Below are 12353 nucleotides of genomic sequence, written 5' to 3' on the forward strand. Positions count from 1 at the left end.
CATGAGCCTGGGAAGCATGATGGAAGGTGGAATGATCATCCATTGATAAGTGATCCTCAAAATGTAAGCTTGTATGAACAGTGATGTAATGAGTAGCTTGTTCATAATAACACGCTAAATTCATTAGAGAAATACTTTCCATGTAGGTGACATGTTTTTCTCGTCATTCAAAGTGTTTCTAACTTAAGGGCTGGTGTCACCAGAAAAAGAGGGTGGGTGGGGGGATATCTGTGTTTTGAGAGAGCATTTCTAAACCTCTTATCCATCCATAGGGATACGAACAGGGGCAAAATCTGTACCCTGAACAATTCTTGTGTGACCAGCCAAATGACCATGTTGAAAAACATGGAAAGAATTGGAATGGCCTGCATGACGATGAAGAGAAGAACCATTTATATGATGCTGAAGAAGATTACTGTGGGCAGAATGGTCAAGGGGATCCTGATGATGTGTATCTTGGTAGAGATGGATTTAATGCTCCAAGTTGCTACCAACAGAACAATGTGTATCATCTTCCTGAAAACTTTAGGCCATATACAAATGGCCGTAAACCAGAATTTAACAATCAGCAAAGTAAAATAATAAATTTTCCAGATGCTCCCAAGGAACATCTTAAGGTATTTCAGGAGCTATGAGTTTTTCTGTCTCTCTTGGAAAATTTTCACAGGTCTTAAACTATTGGTAGTAATATTTCTAAATGCTTTCAGTCTCTTATATTATCAGTTTAAACAATGATGCATGTTAAAACAACAAAGCATTAAAGTAACTGGATTTTCATATGTGTAGGTTATGATTCTTTTTCATCTATTGTTGGCTAGGTAGAATTCCATGAGGTTGAACGAATGTGATTCACTCTAAGTGTGTGCTTACTCTAGTGAAGTTAACACTTCAGCACTCTCCTAGAGTAGAAGCTTTCAGGAAAATTTCTGTCACACTTAAATGGTGTGCTGGATTGGAGCCTGAAAATAAAAGAGCTACTAGAGCTCTTCTTAATGTCAACCTGCAGATTAAAAATGTTTTCGTCTCGTAAGGCTACAGTTGTAGTTGTAATTTATTTCCTCTTATGTATATGTTGTCACAACAGCAGTTTGTTGCATCTGATGTTGTCAGTGGCCAATCGCCAGAATCTTACAAAGTGACTTATAAACCATACCAAAATGGCATTCACCAGAAAATTCCAGTAATCCAAGAAGGAACCCGAAGGAATGAAGTGTTTGAAGATTTGCAACATGAGTTCTTGGGCAATGATGAAAGTAAGTGTCTGCAGTTTAGACTTGAAATAAGTTTGTGTGAAAACCCCACTGGAAGTTGGCAGCAAAGCCTGTTGATTTCAGTAGATATTTAGTAAGAGGACAACTAAAAGTATGTTGATGTATATGATCTTTCATTTTGCTCTAAGCTTACTTTGGGATAGGCCTAATTTTGTGTTTGGGTTGGTTTTGTGTTCCTCCCTCTGCCCCGCCTCTCCACCCCAATCTTTATCTAGGAATCAGCTTTTTTTTTCAGGGCATTTGAGATTCTGGCTATTAAAAATGTAGTTTTGACTGGTGAGACTGTGAACAAAATTATTTCTGATGGCTCAGTCTCAAGTATTGCTGACGCTTTGTCTTGTTTATAATATTGGAAAATAATGACTTGCTGCACCTTAGGAAAAATTGCTTTGCTTGATGCCACATTGGCCTTTTCGGTTAGGTGCATGTCAAATGACACAACTGCTTTGCTTGTTAGCCTAAAAATTTACAGGTTCCACAAGACCGTGTGTGAATTCACAGCACGTAAACCTGGGCTTGCTCTTAGGTTTGAATTACATTAGTAGTTCCCACAATTCTTTAGTCATTGCTGCCAGAGCAACTCAGTTGATGTGACTCAAACATGGATTAAAAAATGATGCAGTTTTGCGAATCAACAGTGAATACAGGTGAATACTTCCACTGTAGGACAGAATTATCTTGGGTCAGGAATCATGACTGTGACTTTCTTGGTTAGTTGACTGTGGTGACTTGTCTGCATGCTCTTTGAAATTTGGCAGATTCTTCAGAAAATATGCAGATTCTTCAACTTCAAGTTCTCAATAAAGCAAGAGAGAGACAACTGGAAGAACTTAATGACAAGCTAGAAAAGAGTGCACAGCAGATTAGGTATTTGAATCATCAGCTTTCGATGGTTAAAGGTAAAGTGGTTTTGTACCAGTCTCTAATTCTTAGATTTTATTTGCATCTAGCAACCTTTTTATTCTGAAACTTTTATTTAAGTAGTGTGTCTGCAGGTATTGATCTTGTTTATAAACTTGATTTGGGATTATGTGAACCAAAGCTTCTCCCACAACCTTGTTTTTAAGGAAATTATAGAATCACAGGATGGTTTGGGTTGGAAGGGACCTTAAAGATCATTTAGTTCCAACCCCCCTGCCATGGGCAGGGACACCTTCCACTAGACCAGGTTGCTCCAAGCCTCATCCAGCCTGGCCTTGGACACTTCCAGGGATGGGGCATCCACAGCTTCTTTGGATTTGTACCTGACTGCATAACTGTCTTAACGTTTACTGTGTTGTCAAGACCACAATTGTATTCCAGACTCCCCAGTCCCACCCCAAAACCCTTAAAAATGAAAAACACGGCAGGTGGTTACTGGATGGACTGAATGTTTTTGTTCTGTCTTCTGCTTGTTGGCTGCAATGTGAGGCAGAGGGCTCATGGCAAATGGTGCTGTAGAGCAGGGACACGGAAGTTGTTGGGTGGCTGGCTGTGTTTTGCTCACAATTGTTGTCTCTCTCAGATGAAAAAGACGGTTTGGCTGTTAGTCTTCACGAGTCTCAAAAACTCTATCAGAGTGGAAAGGAACGAGAAGTGCATCTTGAAGGTCAAATAAAGGCCCTTGAAACTCAAATTCAGACTCTTACTACCAATGAGGAGCAGGTACTATAAATATTTTAAAGTTGTTTACTGTGGAAGGTCTCCCCAGTTATGTATGTGGTGCGTTTGCATTGAACACAGATGCTGGTCTCCTGAAACACTGTTCATGATCATGGCAGACGCTGAATATATGCTATGAATAGGATGCACTGGTGAAAAATAGTTTGTATTAAAATCCAGGCATTATCTGAGGACTTCTAGCAACTCTTGCACGAACAAACCCTGAACTGACATACAGAATATTGGAGCAAAAGTGAAATGTATGTAACCAGGTGCTACTCTAATACTGTTCCTACAGATACTGAAGCAATCCAAAGTGGCAGAGGTAGCCGTGGAGAGCATGCAGAAGCAGCTATTAGAACTTCAGCGATCAGATGCCCTTCAGCGAGCCCGAGAACAGCACGAGGCCATTATTTCAGCACTCAAGCAGAAATATGAAAAGCAAGTATTAGCATTAGAGCAGAAACTTGATACTACAAAGTCTGCACTCCGAGAGCAGGTGAGAAATTATTTTAGGACACTTGAGTACTGTACTGGAGAGGCTGTAGAGCTCCCCATGTTTCCTAAACTGTACTTCTTGCCCTGTAATTCTAATAACTCCTGGAAGCTGTTAAGTAAACGGAAAGGAAATTCTATGTCAGTCTCAATATTATGAAGCCGATGTGGTATGTTTTTATAAACATCTTCAGGCAGCTGTGAGCTCCAATTGTCAGTGTGTGCATAGCAGATGCAGAGGAGGCAGGAATTCATTGTCCTGGTTTCCCTCCTGAGCTTTCATTCTGTGCACAATCTCTTCTGGAAAGAGCACTGACAACCAAATCTGTGAAAGAAAAGAACTAATCAAGAAATTATGTGAGATTTTTCCTGCAAGAAAAACTGTTTACTAAACAGTCTATAACCAAGCTTTAATCTCAAAGTGATCAAGGACTCTTAATGACTGAACAATCACTTTAGTTTAGAAGTATGGATTTAAAAGGAGAAATGGGGGAAGAAAGTGCTGGTTTTAAGGAGTTGATATGGATTGTGTCACACAGTTATAGAGCTTATTAAAATATTCTACCTGACACGTCACAGGAGCCCATTACACTATTAGAAATATTCAAGCAGTGTAGTCTAGGCAGGCCTTAAATTGTCCTCTTGTTTCACGTAACGGAAAGAGAACTAGATTCCTTTACTTTTAGGTCTGTAATTCTTGTCTCAACATAAACATGCACTTCTTGTAAACTTCTCAAACACACAACCCATTTCTTTTTTTTTATGCTGGTTACCCAGAATGCACTACAAAATTTCTGTTTCAGTAGGCTTATGCAGCTCTGTCTTTACTGCAAAAAAAATTTTTACTGTAGTATGTTTGGGGTATTTGGAGAGAGATCTCCTGTTTTTGAGAAAAGTAGACAAGTCAAAAGACATAATGAGGTACTGTGCCTCCCAGGCCTGTAAGGTAGGCAACTGTAACAATGCCAAGTCATGGTCTGCTTTGTATATTGTGAAAAAACTACAGTTCCTCTTCTGCCGAGCACTGGAACTTGCTGGCTTGGCTTAAGCTCAGTTAAACTAAATTGGGTTAAACTCAGGCTTAATATAAATAATGTGAAGGCTTGATTTTTTTCTGCAGTAGACTAACTACCTGTGATTAACTATGGGGGATACCCTGACATGCTGAAAACTAACTGCTCTAGGAAATACAAACTAGTTCATATCCATGTGTGTTTATATATGAGTATACTTACTGTCCCCTGGTGAAAACTGAACTCGGGTGGTGTAAGAGATGACTTGTCAGCCAAGGGTAACACTTGATCTGTGATTGATTTAGGTGCCTTCTGCCCCTTCAGGTATCAAATTGATCCTCTCTCCTGTGCCTTGTATATATTGACTCTTTCTATATCCAAAACTGTCCTAGATGGCTGAATGTTTGTAATGTGAAAATAATCTGTCTTCCTAGAAAGAGCTGTGTAAAAATCTGGGAGAGCATGTTAAGCAACTTGAAAAAAGGCTGGAAGAAACCAAATGTGAAAAAACTGAAATAATAAATCGACTGACGAGAAGCCTAGAGGAAAGCCAGAAGCAGTGCGCAAATTTACTGCAAACAGGTCAGCCTTTTGCTCATACCTTATCGTTCCTTCCAGAAATGGCTCAAGTTCTTTGAAGTACAAAACTGCACATCTGTCTTCCTATTGAAATTACGAAGCTTAATCAAGCTGTGTACTAGACCATTTCCTATGCATTGCATTAGTCAGACTTAATTAAACTTCATTTAAGTCTAGAGTGAAGTGCAAAACCCAATAAAAATAAAATAAACACACCCCCAGAAAGCCACACCAAAAACCCCACCAAAACCCCAAACAACAGCAATTAAACTATTTTTATATGCATTTTGTGCTGCATAAACTTAGTTTTGGACTAAATAACAGTCTTGGAGTAAGCTACTTATTTTTGTGTTAGACATTTGTCTTGAATTGCCATTCTAAATTCAAATCTTGATGAGAAAAGAACTGTTTTTGTGGCTGGAGGCTGGTTCTTGGAAACTCATATCAGTAGGAATAGCATGTGAAGTATTCTGCTCTTTGTGTGTTTGATTTTTACCTACCTTTACACACTGAAATCTTAACAGTAATGTTTGTCTCTTCATCAAATATAAATATCTTAACTAGACCAAATGTCTGTCTTTTAAGGGCATGTTCTGTTTGAGAAGTGGTAGTCTGAAAGAGAAATATCTCTAGAGGGAGAGCCTAAATGTCAGGATAGAGGAGAAAAACCTTATTGGATGTGTTCCTGCCTTCATCATTTGTGTTGTCTCTTAGTGAGCTCAAGGAACTAGAAACAGAGTAATACCTGTTACTAGAATCAACATCCATGTCTTTAACAGTGATCTCTTTTCAGATTGCATAGTCTTTCTTGCATGTTTATGACCTGCTCCTTCTCTCCCTTTTCTTCCCTGCAATAGGCTCGATGCAGGAGACAAATCAGTTACGGTTTCAATTGCAACAAGCTCAGTCTGCACACATGATAAGCAATAACATGAACAAGGCTTTGCAGGTTAGTTCATTTCATTAAATGTTTTGATTTTAGTGGGGTGGACACTATGGCTAAGACGCTGGCAGTTGAAACTCTCTATTTGCTGGGGAAACAAGCTCATCTCCTTTCAGTAAAGGACTACCCACTACTTTATCTCCCAGTGTTGCATGTTGGATTTGTTTTAATATTAAAGCACAGCAGAGCATACGTATCAACACAAATCTCCTATCATACACCTATCTAACCTGCTTATGGAAAAAGAACAACGTAAATTCTGTGTACTGGGAATCTTTTAATTAGGCTATAGATATAGTTGGAGATACTGTGTTCTGAAATTTGCCTTTTGCCAGCAAAAGTGAATGCTAGAGAGTGCTCTGTAATATAAGTGGAAGTCTCTGTCCAGTTCAGTTCATATATTTGACTTAGATCTGTCACGTTGGAAATTACAAATCCTAGTAAGTAGTAATAGACTGTTTTTCCAGCTATGTTGTCATCAGTTTTATTCTACAAGAGCAGCAGGAAAGAAGTAAGTGCAAAGGAAATAGTACTTAACTTCATATATGAACTGTAATAAGAACAATAGAATATACTGAGCAACAGAAAATATTCCCTAATGAATTTGTTATTTTAACACAGGCTTTGCTAGAGGTATAAAAAGTGATAGAATAAATAAATAAATAAATGTAATGCTAGATGATTCCAGTAAATACAGCTTAATACAACTGTATTTAGAAAGAACATCTCTGTGTTTCCTTTGGAAGTGAGTTGTTGTGGGCTGGGCCTGATGTGCTTGCTTGGAGATTGTCTGCTCAGTGTAATTTTTCTTCTGTCTCTTCCTTTAAGGAAGAAGTAGCAGAACTGAAGGAAGAAATTGCTTTGTATGAATCTGCTGCCAAGCTTGGAGTATTTTTGAATGATGCGGGTGGAGACGCACACATGAACCTGGGCGATTCCTACATAGATTTGGGAATTAAAAAACTTACTGGGAAGAAACCAAGGTTTTGCAGGTATTGAGTGATTCTCATTGAAAGAAAAATCTAAAATCCTCAAGAAATTATACGAGTGATGTGTAAAAGATGGTCTTACTGGATCAGTGTATAGCATTTTGGTAGATATTTGAAATACTGTTTGTGTTGCCAGTTACTCTGGGAAACTGGATTAATACCATAAATGGATGCCTAACTGCTGCTTAATAAGTCTTCAGGTTTTATAGGGACAGCGTTGCTGTTCCTTGGGTTGTGGGGATTATATGCATGGATAGCTTTTTCCTTAAAGGTTCCACGTACTTCCTTCATGCTAAAGCCGTCTTTTTTCCGAACAACCAGTTGAGTTGTCTCAAAATACTTCGCGTCATGTGAGAATGAATCTTTTGGGGAAACAGCTGAATGAAGCAGTCTCGTGTACACTAACTGCAGCTTGATGAAAAAGCAGGCGGCTTTTGTATTCATATCTTCTCATTCTTCTTACTGTTGTCTCTTGGTTATCTGTATTTCTGGTAGCATTAGTTGCTCTTCTCTTTGCTACTACTACCTTTCAGGTAAATGTTTTTTCATCTTTTAAATACTGAACTGGTTATGTCTTCCCTAATAGTGCAGTACAGAACAGAGACATGGATAAAGAACTCTCGAAAGATGAAATTATTGTAGAATTAAGAGCGGAGCTGGAACGTTTATTGAACAGTAATAAAATGAAGAGAAACCAGATTACTCAATTACAAAACGATCTTAAAGATTGCCAGAAGACATTAGAGGAATATGAGCAGTTGAAAGCAGAAAAGGCATCAAAAGAGTCAGAGGTTTGTTCTATTACACTTCTTTAAAAGTTAAGGTGCACTGGATTTTAGTGAACTAAACCAGTATTTAAACTTCTGAAAACAGACCAAAGAACTTACTCACAGCTGAGTATTCATAGCAAGGAAGTAAATCTGCCATTGATCTTAGGGAAAGTATTGTCACTTGGATGATACCTTGATTTGTGTCTTTGGTGAAAGGAAACAAACTGAACAGCAGAATTTGGGCAGCATATGACTTGTTAGGGAATTTTTGATATGACTGACTTGCTTGATAGCACTTAATGGCCACTACGCTTTTTTCAGAAGTAAATATCATTGGAGAATGTTGATTTTCTTTAGCCAAAAAGACCTTTTAATTTCTCTGAGGAAGCTGATAGTATCGTTAGTTTATACAGGTGGAATACTAAACAGATTTCTTGTTGATCAGCTTGCCTTCAGAGGGCCTTCTCTATGTAATCTCTTTGATATTGTATCTCTCACTTATATCTGACAGCATTCACTTTTTTAAAGAATCAACTCCTAAATCATATATTCCATGAAAGATATCATCTTAATTTTGTTTGTTTTTACTGTTTTTAGCTTGCCACAAATCTGAGTGGTACTTCAGTGGCCAGTCCTTTGGTTTCTGATAAACTGAAGGAAGAAGTTCTGAGTCTCAGAAAGGCTAACGGAACTTTGCTGCAAGAAGTTGAGGTGAGAGAGCGCTGCTGCTTATCCCTGCCAAAAAAACCCCTATGCTAAAACCTCCAATTAGAAAAGGTTCTTTACAACCCAGCTATTACTTGACTCGTTTGTCCAGAACTGTGCTTCCACTATTGAAGAACTGAAGGAAAATGAGGAAAAGCTCAAAAGCTTAAATGAAGAGCTCTGTTTTCAGATGAGAAAGATGGTCCAGGATTTTGATCACGATAAACAAAAGGCCCTTGACAGGTAAGTCTGTTAACTGTGTTAAGTTCCGTTGGCGAACTTCTAGCCTGTGTGTATGATCTTGTACCAGCCTTCTGGTCCAAGGGGAGGTCAGCGTTAGAAAGCTAGTTTCTTACGTAAGAAAGTCATAGAATCATGCAATGGTTTGGGTTGGTAGGGCCCTAAAAGCCCATCTAGCTCCAACCCCCCTGCCATGGGCAGGGACACCTTCCACTAGACCAGGTTGCTACAAGCCTCATCCAAAATGTTGAACCCTGTTTAAAAGCGGGGGGGACACATCCCTAGGTAGTTTTTTTTTCCTTTCTTGAAATCGCAGGTGTGAAAGAACTTACCAGCAGCACCATGAGGACACAAAAGCACATTTTGAGAAAGACCTGATGGAGAGATACGCTGCAGAAAAACAGCAACTTACTCAAACTTATGAAAAGATGATCTCACAGTTAAAGTAAGACTTAAAATTTTCTTCCGCTTTTACTGAAACTTTTACATTTCCTGTTTGGCCTTCAGTGCTAGTTATGTTTTATTTTAAAAGCAGATTTGCTGTCCTGTTTGTGTATAGACTAACTGATAATAAATAATCTGTCCTGTGAAGGGCTAACATAGAGGAGCTGAACAGAGAGATGACTGCGGTGAAGGAATGCTACATCGGAGTCTGTGGGGAGAAGGACACCTTGGAAGCTGCATTAAGGCAGAAATTTGAGCAAGAGCAGCAGCTGAAGGAAGAGAAGGTGCTAATGGAAATACCTATAAACAATATAATTTCAGACTGTCTTTAAGATGTAATATCCATAAGTGTATTTAAGTTTAGTTGTTTGGGGTAGATACTAAGAAGCTATATCAGAAAGTTAATGTGTGACCTATTTGTTGTTAAATTAACCTGCTGTTGTGTGGCAAGGTTTAAAATATTGTAGAAATAACCTTTTCCAATAGCTGTGCATTTTCATGTAGTCACCTTTCATAATTTTGACGGCTCAGCCAGCAACGTGAGGCTTTACTTTCATGAAACATGTTCCAAAAACTGAATGACAGTACAGACTTTCATCTTGCTATGTACAACTGGTGTGAAAATACTGGGGTTTTTTTTTTTTAGTAATGAAATCAACTTGCTGTATTGATTAAAAATTTGGCTTTTCTATAGATACCAGTGTGAAATGGCTGAAGTAGGTCAACTGTCTTGTTAGCAAGTATGATAAAGAGGTGCAGCTCAAAGTATGCTGGGAATAAAGATGCCTGATAGGCTATTGCTCTAAAATAAGTTTTTCCATAATAACCTTTGTGACATCTTAAAACACCTCCTTTTGGGAGCTGAATCTTGTCATCAGTAGGGTCAATGCACAGGCCTTGGAATTAATTGTGTCTCATCACTTTGTACTAGAGCAGTTGGCTATGCCTCCGAGACAAATTTTTTTATTTTACTTTTCCTAGCTCAAGAAACAGCTACTGAAAGAAAAAGAAGACTCTCTTAACCTTCTGAGGACTGAACTTGAAGAGAAACACAGTGCTTCTATGATTGCAGCAAAGCGGCAGTGGCTGGAAGAAAAAGAACGGCAGGTTGAAGAGGAAGTTGCAGTAGCCGAAGTTCACTGGGAGAAGGAAGAAAAAGAGGTGTGGAACTTTGACCAGGGGTTTCAAACTTTTTATTATTGTTCACTTGTTTGTGTACAATTTCTCCTTCTAAAAATAGACTTATGCGTTGGTATTCTGCCATTTGAAGTGGCTTTTAAGGGTCTGTCATTTTAAGAGCCTCTGAAGAAAACAATAGGTATCACACATGCTTCAGATTTTGGAACAAACCACAAACCCTAGACCTTGTAAAGTAACGTGCAGAATGTCCTGAATGTCACAGCTGGTAGTATGCTGGGGCTTCCCACCCTCATCCCTGGGCGAGTGGTTATGCTTTCTATTGTTTCCTTTAATTGTCACATAAAAATCCTTTGTGTATCCTACCCTGTGGAGGAAAGCTGCACTGAGGAAGGAAACCCAACGCCTTCTTTACCAGACTCTCTGCTCTCTGAGCATGATTTTGCTCTTTCTTATTAGGAAAGATTATTGGTGTAAACAGCTTTATTTGTTAAATACCAGTGAAATTTTAGTTATTTGGACACTAGGGAGGTTTTCCTAAAAACTGTTTTTTTCCTTAGAATAAAGAACAGGTCTTTGCCAAAATAGAAAGAGAGTGGCAAGGTAGGCTGGAAGAATCGAGAAGAACCGTAGTTGAATGTAATGACTGCAGCAGCCAAACTGACCAAGTAGCAGTTGTGGACGAAGCTCCAACTAAAGAGTTAGAAGGGATTGTTGAAGACCAGAGGCTGCAGATCCAGAAGGCTCTGAAAGAAAATACGGCCTCTGAAGAGGCCTTAAAAGAATTTGAAATAGGACTGGAAAATAAATACTGTAAAAACCTTGCCAGCCAGGTAACAAATAATTGTTCTGTCGGCCTGGAGCCCATGAAACTGCAGTGGGCAACTGAGTCACCTAAAAACAAGTGTGTTCTTCCACTAACTTTCTCTTAAGCTATTGATATTTGCTGTATTAGGAATATATTAAAAAAAAATCTGAAGAAGCTGTATTAAGTAGCTGGGTTTTTTCTAGCTGTTATTTTTTTCACACAATTGGCCAAGTTTTGCAGGTCTTTTGAACTGAGCAGAACTGACTTAGAGTTTATAGCATTTTATTAAGGAAAGTAAGTTTAATAGTCATCACTTCGGTATCATTTTTGTATCAAGAAATGCATCAGATGCTGCTGGTCTGATTCTTTTAATTTCTGTAAACAGGCAATCTAAAGTCAAGTCTCTTAATTTAGGCACGTGAATGTCATAACAAAAATGTGTTCAGCGGTGATGACTGAAGTAGGTGTTTTATCTGCTTGTAGGTAGATGTGGCTTTAACCCAAGCTCGTGCCAGGTGGGTGCAAGAGTTAACGGAGCTGAAAGAGTACAAAGTAAATCTAAAGATGGAAAAGGAAAAATGGGAAAAAGAGCACAAAGAGACCGCAGCAAAGCAGGTAGGTACAAAATGCCTTGTGTGTATGTATTGATAAACTGTTCAGTCTTCCACATTCCATATATTGCTGAGGAGTGAATGTGGACATAGGAGGGGAATTGTTAAGTAAAGATGCTTCTAATGTATTCTGGTTCTGATCCTTTTTTTCCCTTGATTAGACTTATATTTTTATTAAACTGTACAATAATCTCCAGTAATGTAAATAAGTAATGAGTAATGGAAAATAATCTCCAGTAAATTACTGATGACCCAGTATATTTATATATATACTTGGTGTATATATAAATGCATGTGTGTATTTATAGTGACTGTATTATATATTCACCAGTTAGCCCTAGTTCTCTCAGCTGCTGAAGAGAAATGGAAGAAAGAATATGAGAACACAGAGAAATCTGGGCCAAGAATGAAAGAACTTGAAGAAAAGGTCATTTCTCTCAGGAAGGAATTGGAGCTAAAGAAAGAAGAAATCCCTGCAGCTATCAAAGCAGAGCTAACCAAAGCTCATGCTCAGTGGAACAAAGAAAAGCAGGAAGAAATCCTGCAGATAAAAGAGCAGAATGAGAGAGACTACCGATCGTTCTTAGATGATCATAGAAATAGTATTGAAGAGGCACTTGAGACAGCAAAGAAGGATCTTGCACAGCAGAAGAACGAGCTCTCTGCTCAGAAGGAGGCAGAAATAAAGATGTTGCTAGACCAAAAGC

The 12353-nt window shown here is 38.5% G+C and overlaps 1 protein-coding gene across 1 annotated transcript in view; it reads left to right on the plus strand.

The window, feature by feature from the left end:
* The window catches only part of CEP152 (centrosomal protein 152kDa), a gene marked incomplete at its 5' end in the record, with an annotated part of 21322 nt that overhangs the window by 382 nt on the left and 8587 nt on the right, over window positions 1-12353 (plus strand). The window contains 19 exon segments of the mRNA XM_010160490.1: window positions 1-63; window positions 273-617; window positions 1085-1253; window positions 2030-2170; window positions 2776-2915; window positions 3211-3411; window positions 4855-5002; window positions 5857-5948; window positions 6771-6934; window positions 7518-7722; window positions 8299-8412; window positions 8519-8649; window positions 8963-9091; window positions 9239-9374; window positions 10072-10251; window positions 10788-11060; window positions 11519-11587; window positions 11978-12350; window position 12353. The exon segment at window positions 1-63 is cut by the window's left edge and continues 3 nt beyond it; the exon segment at window position 12353 is cut by the window's right edge and continues 259 nt beyond it. Coding sequence (XP_010158792.1) covers window positions 1-63; window positions 273-617; window positions 1085-1253; window positions 2030-2170; window positions 2776-2915; window positions 3211-3411; window positions 4855-5002; window positions 5857-5948; window positions 6771-6934; window positions 7518-7722; window positions 8299-8412; window positions 8519-8649; window positions 8963-9091; window positions 9239-9374; window positions 10072-10251; window positions 10788-11060; window positions 11519-11587; window positions 11978-12350; window position 12353 — 3074 coding nt within the window.

This window comes from Eurypyga helias, unplaced genomic scaffold (genome assembly GCF_000690775.1).
Source record: "Eurypyga helias isolate BGI_N326 unplaced genomic scaffold, ASM69077v1 scaffold34751, whole genome shotgun sequence".
Taxonomy (NCBI): Eukaryota; Metazoa; Chordata; class Aves; order Eurypygiformes; family Eurypygidae; genus Eurypyga; species Eurypyga helias.